Here is a 13081-nt window from a genome sequence, read left to right on the forward strand (position 1 = left end):
TCTCTAGCTCTTATGCAGATTCTGCCATGACAGTGTCTTTTCTGCCATCCAGTGACTCACAGCCAGACCCCTTGAAATAGATTAGGATTTCTACATCAGTGTCAAGGGAATTGTTCCTGGGGTGGGTGTGTGTGTGTGTGTGTGTGTGTGTGTGTGTGTGTGTGTGTGTAAGAGAGAGAGAGCGAGGAATGAGCTCTAAGTTGACACTCGGCGTAGGATGAGGACTTGCTCTTCTTTGATCTTGTATGTGGCTCTTCAGTGAAATTTTTCTTGGGGTGCTCCATTTCCTCACTGTATGGTTGTTTTGCTAAAGTGGTCTGTCTAGGGCCTGACAGAGAAACCTTTCTTGAAGGCTCTAACCTCTGGGTGGGAGTGCTTTCCTCAGAGGGTCTAAACTTGGTAGATATGTAGCTCTTTCTTCGATGCTTTGCCTCACATCAAAAGTGAGAGATTTTCTTGTATGTTTATCCTGGGGTGAGTGGTGGGGCTGCACTTTATCCGTGTACGTGGAGGAGACAGAACTTTGGTGTTAAGGCAGCGTCATACGATAATCATCTCCTTTAACAAAATATGATGTTGAAATATTCCATGTCACCTCAATTTTGAATTAATTGGACATTTTAAAGAAATCTTTCTATGGTTTGTTTCCTCATTTGTAACAGTGGGGAGGCTAATCCCACCTAACTCATGAAGTGATTCAACACATGTCAAGTGGTTAGAACAGTACCAGGCAGGTAGTAGGTCATCGCTGGACCTGATTTCCCCATTTCTGTAGATCACTCAGTCTCCGTGGAGGAAATTTAAATGGTCCAGAAAAGTGATTTCTCCCAATTTTATTTAAATAGTCGTTAAGCATGTCTTTGAAGGATAACAGCTTTTACGTTAGTGTATGCCCCTAACTATCATCTCTTATGTATTAACTACATTGAAATGGAGCCCTAGTGGCTCAGTGCTTAAGGATGTGGTTCCTGACCAAAAGGCCATCAGATTGAAGGCACCAAGCTGCTTCATTGGAAGAAAAGAAAAATGTGACATCTGTAAATTTACATCTGTAAATATGTACAGCCTGGAAAATGCTAGTGAACAGTTCTACTCTGTGCTGGGGGAGTCACAAGAGACCTAATTGGCTGGACAGTGAAGAGTTAACATTGAAAAATACCTTGACCTGTATGTCTGGCTCCTGGATGTACGTATCTGAGGCTCTGTGGGGCTCACTGTAAGAGAATTTCCTTTTTCTAGCCTTCCTACCTGTCAAGTTCCACATGTAATATGTGGAAAAGTATAGACCAGTACCCACTAATGACAAATTTAAATCATAAAAAGAACATGGGAAAGTGTGGGTTATTTTACCAAGGTTTGATGTGGAAAGTTCTGTCTGCCTTTCGTAGATAACCAGGTGTTTATCCTCTGTTGTTTCATGAGAGCTCTGCACTTCCCAGGACCTACTACAGCTGTGTTATGTTTGGCCTGTGGTGACATCTTGCATGTCACCTCACTCCTCATTTCACACGCATGGGAGGAGAAATGGGCACCTTTATGCAAACAGTGAATCTTTAGGGACTGTAAACATTTGGCCTCAAATAAAACTTTACATTCCTTAGACAAAAGCACAATTGTACATATGTGAGAATGTTGTTCGCAATATTGGAAATGGTTGAATTTGCTCACTAATGCAACATAATTTTTTTTTCTTTTCAGAAAATGATGAAGGATGAAGCAGATGAGGTCGCAGCGGGGACTTCAAACAATGGGAAACGTCCTAGAGAACCCGGCAGCCCCTCATCATCATCCAAGAAGCAGCGGAGTGAGGACGTGCCATTAAAGAAGGATGAAGAGGAGGGAGGAGCCCCTCTTGAGGGTGCAGCCATGGCGGGGAAGGATGGTCTAATGTCTCTGAGGGGTAGAGGGGAAAGTGTATGTTTGTAAATAGTAGAGAGAGGCTCTAAGGAGGTGTAGCTGCTCAGGGTTGCTGCAGGAATTAGGACAAAACAGGTGCCCAAGGAAATGGGAGGGTGGGTTCCATAAGAGTATGATGCCAAGCTGGGACAAGGGCTCCTTTCTCTTCATTACTCTCCCCCCTCAGTGATACCAAGTAGTCTGCAGTTTGAAATAGTTTACATTTCAACAATCAAAGCACAACTAGTAGACTCATCTGCCTATCGTTGTATTCAACCAAGTCTCTTCCCACTGCTCCTATGAGCTAGAGTGGGCTTTCTTACGTTGAACTTATTGGCCACACTTTTTTTCCTTAGTTGTATTTTCATTGTGAGTTGAGTGGAGGCTTATCTATAAGGTGAGTTTGGTTCGAGGTTCAAAGAGTGACAAAGGGCTATAGTCTCTGAGTTTCCACGAGCACATCTATCTAAAGTTGTTGCTGTTAGGTTGAGTTGACTGTGGCCTATAAACCAGATTGAAACCTTGTCCTATCTGTGCCATCCTCATGATCCCTGGCATGCTCGAGACTTTTCTTGCAGCTGCGATGTCCGTCTATCTTGCTGAGTGTCTTCCTCTTTCACTTTATTTTGAAATGTAATCTGTAGTGAAGGCTGTCGTCTTTGACCCTCTTCATCATATACTGATCATCTAAGTGGTAGGTGTGAACCTTCAATGTCTTGGTTAGCAGGCAAGTGTTTAATTATTGTGCCACCAAGGCTCCCCTGGTACCTGTACTAGTTGTCTAATGGGCATTAAATGTCACAAGTTTCAAGTAAAGAAGCTATATTCCTGGTTTTCCCCTCCACAATTCTTCATGCTTTATAGCCTTTGCCATTCAACTAGTCAGTGGCTTGTCCATATGTGCTCATAGTGCTGCCCATCTTTCTCCTATAGAGCAACTTGGAAACTTGAACTGCCAACATTTCAGTACATTATGCACTATGCTTTCAGGCTCTTTAAAGAGAGATTAGACCGAATGAAACATGAGTGCTCAGGGTTTGCAAGTGTGTGCTTTTTAGTTCTACAGTGTTATTTGTTTTCTCTATGCCCTCATAGTGCCAAGAAGGGACAAAGATGGTTTGGGTTTTCCTCAGCTCAGGCTGAGGCATTGGAGATTTCCTTCTGGTACATCCTCTTGATTCTTAAGATACATAATTTGCTTGAAACCAAGAAGCCCAGAGATGTTCCCATGGGGGTGATGAAATGTGCTTCCTTCACAGCTCAACCTCTTGATTTGCTTTCCAGATGCTGCTGCCTCTCGTGAGTCCCAGGAGGAGGGGCTGGAAAATGAGCAGGCCGAATTAGGTGGCACCATGTCCAAGTCTGCCGCTCCTGATCTCCCAAAGATGGCAGACCCTGTATCTATTGATCTCACTTGCACTGAGAGTGAAGAAGAGATTCAAAATCCTGCCAGTGATGCACCAGCAGGTGAAACCGAGGGCAGCAATCTCCCTGCATCTAACCGCCCGGCCAGAGCAATGGCTACTTTGGGAGCACTGGCCAATACACTGCAAATGAATTCACAGAGAATCAATGATTACATAAAGCAAGAATTAGTGAAGGAAGTTCATAAGTTTGGAAGAAGTAAGTAGTGAAATAACGTACATTTATAAATACTGGAAAGTCTCTCTTACTCTATTATTTAGAATAAATCCCAGCTACTTTTTGAGGGGCATCCTTTGGCAGAATGGAGTTTTCACAAAATTTAGAAGGGTTCCATGATGGAAAAACCCCAAGATCTTTCCCCCTCACCATTCCTTCCTAGACATTCCTTAGTAGCTCTATGCAGGGTTCTGACTTCAAAGTTACACACACACACACACACACACACAGTATTTATCTTGTGGGTACGTGGAAGATGATTGATGAGGAAGGTGATGCAGTGACATTGAGTTGCTTCGCCTCTTCATATTGTTAGAAGTACTGATGGTTCTCTTTTCAATGTCTTCAGAGTATGATAGAATTTTCATTTTGCTGGAAGAAGTGCAAGGGCCTCTGGAGATGAAGAAAGAATTTGTGGAATTTACCATCAGGGAAGCAGCAAGGTGGGTGTGAAGAAGAGGTCTTCCATATTTGTAAGCTAGACTGGGGGAGGGCTGAGGGGAGCCCTGCCTTGTTTTCTCGACCCCTCACCCTCACACACAGGTCGTACTGCCTGCACACACAAGCACTTTAACATTCTCTGAGCCCTTCCCAGGCCACCGAACCTTCCAGGATCAGCACTTGGGCCCTCAGTTGCCACACATTGTATTTGCTCATTCGTCATCTCTTTACTCTGATCTGTTTTCTCTCCCCTAGATTCCACGTCCCAAGTCAAGTCTCATCAATGCCTTTCACAGTGTAGATGTCTTGGGTTAATGAAATGTCTCTTCATTTCCAGATTCAAGAGACGAGACTTAATTCAGCGCCTTGAGCAGTTTCTGGAAAACTTAGATACTCACCACTCTGCGAGCAAGGATTCTAACGCCTAAAGCATGTAATTGTGCTTACCACAACAGTCACAGGCAACTCAAGCAAGTGTGCTGTGGCTTAGAGCATGTGCAGCGAGGTGTTAGTTAAGCTTCCCGAAATGTAGCAGTCAAGCATATTGCCTTCCAGAGGTTAAGAAAAAGTGATAGAATTTTCAAAGCTTGTAATCCTCAGTAAATAAAAGCTGGGCTTTGCCCCCTAAATTTCTTTGCTTTGTTGTCTGTTTTCATGTCTGAATAAGGGATGCCATCATAACTGCTTTCTTTCACCACACATTTCTCACTGCTTTGGGGACCATTTTTTATTTATTTGGGAGACTCACTCTTACATCCATGAAAAGTCTAGATCACTCAATGTCCTACCTTAATTGAGATGTTTTCACTTGCAACTGCAAATTAAGTACAAAACATGAGAGTATTAATTAGGGCTGTAGATATTGCAGGTCTATTCTTTCCTAGCCCGTTTGGTTGGTAGAATACAACTTCCCTTTGATTGTCAATTTTTATCACTCCAGTTATCATAAGAGCTCTCTTGACTGAGTTGAATAAGGAGATGACCACAAAAGCCAGCTACAGTCTATACACCATCTACTTTCATGGAATCATTGGTACATTGTGAAATCATTTCTTCAGTTGAGATGAAGGTCTTTAATTGGGTACAGTCTCAGGACATGGGGATAGGAAGCAAATTTCTTTTTTGAGAGCACACACTGCTATTTGCACCCCTTGATTCTGAAATTCTGAGGATATGAGAATTAACAGGTAAAATAAAAAATCTGACTGCTGTCGAGTGTATTGTATTCTGACTGACAGTGATTCTAGATCCGTAAAGTTTCCAAGGTTGTGGTGTTTACAGAAGGTGAAGTTGACTGTCACATCTTTCTACCTCCAAAATGAGAGGTCAGTTCAAACCATTGGTCTTTTGGTTAATAGTAAAATGCTTCTCAACTGCACCACCAGGGATCATTTACTCATACATTACTCATCCCATTGTTCACTGATATCAAGTCAGTTCCCATTGGACAGAGCAGACCTTCCCCCTTGGTTTTCTAAGGTTATAAATATTAACAGAACTGTCACAAGTCTCTTGTTCAGTGGCTGGTGGGTTAGAACCATCAACCTTTCAGCAGCCAAGAGATTAACGTCTTAGTCACTAGGGCTCCTTTTATGAGAACACTGTCACCTCCTAAAGGACCACCTAGGAGAGATTATAACTGAGTCTTCAGAAAGCCACTTACTATTCCATTGAGTCAGTCACTTCAGGGTAACAGGGAAACCAGTAAACCCTGACTATTCCTGAGCAGGGACTCATTGTGAGACTTCATTTTCTGTGAAGTAAATTCCTTGTTTAGAAGATGCTAGGCTGGGTACATGTTAAAATCACAGAAAAGGCATTCTCCAAAATTTAGTAAGAAGGATTTTCTTCAAATAATCCTATTATGGGAAGGACAATCATATTAGTAATACAGAAAATACCAGCATTGCACTCAGTGTCAGTTCGTACTGCTGGCAGGTTGGGACTGCAGTCAGATGTGATCTAGTGGTTAGAGACGTCCTTGTTGCTGAGCCCATCAGTAAGATCCATCCCTACCATCATGACCAGGATACACCTTTAATTGCCTCAAAACAGAATCCCTTCACAACAAAAATCGATACCCTCTGCAGTGAGCCAAACTCTGTTCTCAGGTGGGAGGTCTCCCATTCATAGAGCCCTCCCCCAACAGACAAAGAGCAAGCACCATCTCTTCACTCGCTAGCACATCACCTCACCTCAACTTTTCACAGGGTGTTTGTTAATCAATCTCTGACAGCTTCTTGTTTATTGTCTTCATTTCTCTGCTGGAATATAGGAACGCCCTGGCCTTCAGTTTCCAATGAACCTCTGAAGGAGTCTAGAACATTCTCTACATTCTCCCCCTCCATGACAAGATGACACAGGGGAGGGAGAGGCTGGCTGGCACATGCCTGGACCTCAGGCTCTGCCTCAGACAGTCAGCTCTGACCTCTTCCAGGAAAAGTCACTCAGTCTGTCCCTGGTCCTGAGGGCAGGTCTTCCCTATGGGCAGAGAAGTACAAAGCAAGGCACAACACACTTTCAACTTCTCTGACCCCACAACTGACAGCTGCCACTGGATACTTGGCCATGACAACTGTTTCTTGACTGCACTTTCTGCCGCATGCTGTGACAGTCCTCTCTTTAAACCTGTGTGTGTGTGTGTGTGTGTGTGTGTGTGTGTGTTTATTGCTAACGAAAGTCTGCACAGCAGAACACACACCAATACACGCCAGTTCCTCCACAAACAACTGTGTGGCATCGACCATGGTTTTCAAGTTGTGTAACCATTCTCACCCTCATTTTTCAAATAGTCGCTCCCACATTTCTGTGAACTCACTGCCCTCTAAGCTTTCACTCTAACTTTAGAGTTTCTTCCATCAATTAGGTCCATATAGGCAGTTCCTAAAAGAGTACAATGTTCAAGGCAAACATTCTTACTAAACAAGCAAACTAGCTTAGTGTTTGGCTTAAGGAACGGTTGGAGGCATGGTTCTGGTTTAAGGTTTAACTGTGATCTCTCTTGCACCTCTGACTGCTGTGTAGCCTGGGGAAGGTCCACCGGAGTCAGCGTCCCGGTAGCTGCCGCACAACTCTTGTCATCCATCCCTGCCATCATCTTTATCCCTCACATTTTATGAGGGCCAACTATGTACCATTAAGCATTGGCTTTTGTTGGACTGCTGGTGTGACTTTGGCCATAAATGTCACAGCAGCAAAGAGAGTCCATAACTTCTACTTCACAGACCCCCGAGAGATGGAGAGAGAAGGGGCTTGAGTGTGGAGTGCCTGCCTGGTGCCACATCCACAAGTGAGGCAGACACCAGGTCTGAGAGGACACTTTCACTCAGAGCAGACTCTTCAGCTCTGACGAGAACTGGTTGTCTGAGTAACTACCATTGAGAGGAGACCCTGTTGCCATAGTTGCCGTTTCCGGGAGGAAGAGCATCCTTTCCTCTTGGTTTAGCTCCCTTTGGCAGGAATGTCAAGTGTCTGCCTGGGTGCCTTTGAGGGTGGTCTCCTTAACCCTGCAGAGGGTCACAGTGCCCTTGGAGATGAAAGGCGTTCTTGTCAGGCAGTTCTTCACTCACCAAGGCCAAACCCCACCACACTTTAGCTTTTCCACCTGCCTTTCTTCCCTGAAGTTGCGTTTCCCGTGGGCAGTCCTCTCCCCTTACTGCAGTGGTTCTCCAGAGCGCGGGCCATGGAGAGAAGCTCTCCTGGGTTGAAGTCTGGCCTCTGCTTCGACCTGTTCCCTCACTCTGCAGAAGTGGCCCTCACACCCACACCTCAGTTCTTCTCCCAGGGAGAAGTCACACCTCAGGGGGACACTGTGGGTCAAGGTGTTTCTGCCTTCAAGCCAGCAGATGAAGACAATAAACCAGGAGCTGCCAGCTAATGATCAATATCCTACAAAATGCTGAAATAGGGTGACGTGCTCCGAGTGAAAGATGGTGCTTTAGAGGGGATGCTTGGGCGGGGGGTTGTGTGAGAAGAAGACCTCCGGCCTGAAAAGAAAGTTCTGAGCATATCTACATCTGTTCTGAAGGGCTTCACCTTGTGCAAAGTATTTCCCTCCCCAAGGGCACAATGACCAGAATGGACATGGTTTGGGTGCGTCACGTGAGGGTGCCAGCTTGAGGGGGCGGCCTCCTGTGGGCTTCTCTTTGTGAATGCCTGCACTGCTGCAGCACCAGACGGCTGTCGATCTTACAGAGAGAACCTCACTGAGCTTCTATGCTGTGTGAGGGAGGTCCTTGTCACCAACTGATATGCATGGGAGCATGTGTGCTTTGCCCATGTGTGCACACGGACACATACACACACACGATCAAAAGACTTATAACCCAATTTACAGTGGCACAATGACACTTATAATAACCATGGCATGAAGCTATAAAAGAGTTTCTCAAATTATTACACAAAGATACCTCTAATCAACTGTCTAAGAAAAGTAAGAATGAGTGTCACCAAGTACGTGCAAATATTTTTCCCATTAAAATAAGGAGTGGAATTGCATTGGGCTTTGTTTCTACAGTAGGTTGGAGGACTAGGTGAGAGAAAATTTGTTGTTGTTGTTGTTGTTATGTGCCTTCAAGTCGCTTGCGACTCACAGCGACCCTATGTCCAATAGCCCTAGACTCTGCTCTGTCCTGTGCCAATTGCACTGTTTCCAACACACCCATCCCGATTACCCCAGTCACTGAATCAATCCACCTCTTAGATGGCCTTCCCCTCCTGCGCTGTCCCTTCACCCTCCCAAGTATGATGTCCCTCTCCAAGGACTGGTCCCTCCTTACAACATGTCCAAAGTATGTTAGACGGAGCCTCAGAATCCTTGCCTCCAAGGAGCCGCCCAGTTTAACCCTTTCCAGGATGAATCTGTTTACTCTTCTCCAGCACACAGCTCAAAAGTATCAATTCTCCTTCTATCCTCCTTAGGCATTGTCCAACTCTCTGACACGTAACAAGTGATTGCAAAGACCATGGCCTGTATCAGATGCACCTTAGTCTCCAGAGAGACACCATTGCTCTTTAGTACTTTGGAGAGGTCCCTAACAGCAGACTTTCCCATCGCAATACGTCTTTTAATTTCATGGATACTGGTGCCAAGAGTGTTGACTGTGTAGCCAAGTGCTCAAGGTTTCCAATTCCCTGCTGAAGGCCCAGATCAATGACTGGAACCTTCTGACTGCTCTGAACATGACTGTCATGTCCTGCAAGTGCAGAGCCAAGATTTGGGGAAACAAAGTCCAAAGAGGAATGCTGCCAGTGACCGATTACAGCACAAACTGGGCTCCCAATCTTACAGGGCCTCTTCAATTAGTTATAGGGCACTCTTTGGAAATTAAAGGGTCTCTGAAAATTGTAACAGAGTCTGTTGTTGTTGCAGTGTACCGTCAAGTCGGAACCGACCTGTAGCTGACCCTCTGGCAGGTTTTCAGAGGCAGTTAATCGCACGGGAGGAGATTGCCCATCCTTCCTTCTCCCATGGAGCAGCTGGTGGCATCAAACCACGTGCCTTCGCGGCTGTAGCACAGCTTCTCGCCACTAGGCCACCAGAGCTCCATAATGAGGTCTAACAGGTAGGTGACTACGAAAGGAGGTGCCTTGAACACCTCCCTGCCTTCTGCAAGTTTTCTGCTCCCTGGGGACCGTGGCATAGTCTTTGCCCAAAGAACCTAGAATGTTCTGGCCTGAGTTTCTTGCCTTGTGTGGCACTGCTGATATCCCACTCTGTGCTGGGAATGACAGAGTGAAGGGGAACTGCCACGCACTCATCATAGAGGAGAACACTTCACCATCTAACCTTACGTACAACGATGTCAGCGAGACTATCCATATACTGATGAGGAAAGCCAGTCAGTATGACTTTTAATGTTTACACACCAACCACTGACACAAAAGACGAAGAAACTGGACTTTCGACCAACTCTGCAAGATCATCAAACATGAAATCAAGATGCATTAATAAGAACTTGTGGCTAAGATGGCAAACTATACAGACTTCAATCCAGACCCCTCTACTACTTGCTGCGTTCTGCAGATTCAGAACCTTTCTCCATGGATCAGGTGGTGGATTTGAACCACATGCCTCCTCCGTGTTGGCAGCTCAATTCCTTGCCACCAAGCCACCAAATCCTCCCTCTTGAGCAGCTGCCTGCTTTAGCGTGGGGACCCAGAACTTCAGAACTATGCACACCAGCGGCTGGCTAACAGGAGAGGTATGAGCTCCCCTCCTCATGCCCCCCTGGAGATCAGACGAGTGACTATCTCCCTGTATCACCACCCACCAGGTGAATAGTAACCTTCTCCTGACCTTGCCCAGCTCTGCCTGCACCATTTTGCATCTGGCATTGGAAGTGTGCAAGGCTCTGTACTCAGAGTTTTCCTCTGGGAACCTGTGAACTGTCCCAGGCCTGGTCTTCAGCCATCCCCTGGTTTAGTGGAGGCACCGCCTCTGATGCGGGTTATTGCCTCTTACGGGGTACTCTTACCTGGAATATACCATGGCCACATTTAGAGCAGTGTACTCTTCTTGGGTGTTTCAGGTTGTCAGTTACTATCTCTTCGTGCCAACCATCTGTGACTGGCTACCCTGCCTGCACCCATCCCCTGTACTGGCAAAAACATTATCCTTAGCCAGGCAGACTAGTCTCAGCTCATCTGAGGCCAGCAGAAACTCTGTTCTGCAATGGATGCCCCCCCCCTCCTGGGCCATTAGACTAGAAGAGGGTCTCCCTGTGGCCAGCACAGAGCTTGGGGTCTCAACTACCTTTCAGATAAAGAGAAATTACGTCACATAGATATTTCATATGTTGTCAGAAGGAGCCTGACCTTGGAACAACAGCATTCTTGGAATGGTGGAAGGTCAGTGGAAGAGAGGAAGGTCCTGAACAAGACAGATTGACACAGTTACTTTAACAATTGGGTCAAGTATGTCAAAGATTATAGAGATAGCACAGGATAGGACAGGATTCAGATCTGCTCTTCATAGGGTCACTCAAAGACCCAATTCAATGGAACTTAACAACAGCAATACAAAAAGCTAAGAAAATGTTTACACATGGAGAGAATCAACCCTGAATGGCTACCAGGGTTAGGAAAGGAGGGAGAGGGGAGTAAAAATTTATCAATAGTTTAGTGTGAAGGGAAAGGCAATAAGATATTGATAGAATATCGTAATTAAGTAATATTAAATCTATTAATAATAATATTACAAAACAAGATGTGAATAATTAAATGAAAAAATATATGTGAATTTTCACATAAATAATAAATGTACTCTAAAAAATTTCTATATCTCAAACATCTGAATCTTCTTTATTTCCAAATTACATGATGCAGTTATAATGACTGGTACTTAGAAAGCAAAAATTGAGAATCGAAATAGAATTGGTAGTTGGAAAATATGGCCTTGGTGATAGAAATGAGGCTGAGGTTTGCATTATTGAATTTTGTATCACTGATATTTTTAAAATATTTTTCTTTAACGAGCAGTGATTTATTTTCTCACAGTTAAGGGCGCTAGAAGGCTGAATCCAGGGTGCCTGCTCTCTCTCAGAACTAGGGAATCTTCTCAGATCTTCTCAGCTTCCTTTCATGGACTTCTCAGGTGGGATGGCATCTCTTCCTCCAACTCTGCTCCCTGGCTTGGTTGCTTGTTCAATCTACTGTTTTTATATCTTAAAAGAGATTTATTTAAACAGATTTACCCTGGAAAGGGTTAAACCGGGTGGCTCCTTGGAGGCAAGGATTCTGAGGCTCCGTCTAACATACTTTAGACATGTTGTAAAGAGGGACCGGTCCTTGGAAAAGGACATCATGCTTGGGAGGGTGGAGGGACAGTGCAGGAGGGGAAGGCCCTCTATGAGGTGGATTGATTCAGTAACTGGGGTAATCGGGATGGGAGTGTCAGAGACAGTGTGATTGGCACAGGATAGAACAGAGTTTGGGGCTGTTGTACATAGAGTCGCTATGAGTTGCAAGCGACTCGACAGCACATAACAACAAGAACATATACTACTCTGAGCTTGGAAGGAGGAGTGGCATCCACTTCCATAACAGCTTGCTTCCGGAAACCCTATGAACCTGGAGAGAGGATGAAAGACACCCAAGCATTGAAGACTCTCCTTCATAGGGTCCCTAAGAGTCGCCTGTGACTTGACGGCACTTAACAACAAACAACAACATATACTACACTATTATAGGGAGCTCTGGTGGCCTAGTGGCAAGAAGCTACACTGCAATCCTGAAGGCACACGGTTCAAGTCCACCAGCTGCTCTGCAGGAGGATGGGCACTCTCCTCCTGCGTGATTAACTGCCTCTGAAAACCCACTGGAGTCAGTTCCTCCTTGATGGTGCACAACAACAGCCATATACTAATACACTGTCTTATTAAACATAACAGAGGAAACCTAATAGTTAATGAAATTTTAACCACAAGTGCAAATATCATGTTTAAAAACCATACGTAGGGACTCTATTTGTTCTCATTCTCAAGAAAGGTGATCCAACAGAATGTGGAAATTATGAAACAATATCATAAGCAAGCAAAATATTGCTGAAGATCATCCAAAACAAGTTAGAATAGTACATTGACAGGGAACTGCCAGAAGTACAAACAGAGATTAGAAGAGGCACCAGGGCCATCTGATGTCAGATGGATTCTGGATGAAAGCAAAAAATACCAGAAGAATGTCTATTTGTGCTTTATTGACTTTGCTTCCATGTCACCAATCAGTAAGCAAGTGAGCATATATGCTTTGCAAACCTGAGACTGAAAAACTTGTGACCCACTTTCCAGTGGTACAAAGACACTGATATGACCGTGGCATGAAGCTACAAAAGAGTTTCTCAAATTATCACACTCCTTGCTGTTACATGCCACCAAGTGGAGTAAGTCTCAAAGAGACCCTCTGAACAACAGATAAGAACCCTGTCCTATCCTGTGTCATCCTTATCATCTCTGACACACTTGAGGCCATTGCAGTCACTGTGTTAATTCATCTGGTTGAAAGTCTTTCTCTCTTTTGCCTACCCTACACCTTTCCAAGTATGAAGTCTCTCCCCAAGAAGAAAGTGCCTCTTCTAGCAACATGCTGAAAGTATGAGAGGTGAAGC

The 13081-nt window shown here is 44.8% G+C and overlaps 1 protein-coding gene across 1 annotated transcript in view; it reads left to right on the forward strand.

The window, feature by feature from the left end:
- Positions 1-4406, forward strand: part of DDX26B (DEAD/H (Asp-Glu-Ala-Asp/His) box polypeptide 26B) — a 151561-nt gene extending 147155 nt beyond the window's left edge. The window contains exons 16-17 of the mRNA XM_006881891.1: positions 3887-3980; positions 4316-4406. Coding sequence (XP_006881953.1) covers positions 3887-3980; positions 4316-4406 — 185 coding nt within the window. The remainder of the gene's footprint in view (positions 1-3886; positions 3981-4315) is intronic.
- Positions 4407-13081: the final 8675 nt, after the last annotated feature.

This window comes from Elephantulus edwardii, unplaced genomic scaffold (assembly GCF_000299155.1).
Source record: "Elephantulus edwardii isolate Elephantulus edwardi_28Jun2011 unplaced genomic scaffold, EleEdw1.0 scaffold00016, whole genome shotgun sequence".
NCBI lineage: Eukaryota > Metazoa > Chordata > Mammalia > Macroscelidea > Macroscelididae > Elephantulus > Elephantulus edwardii.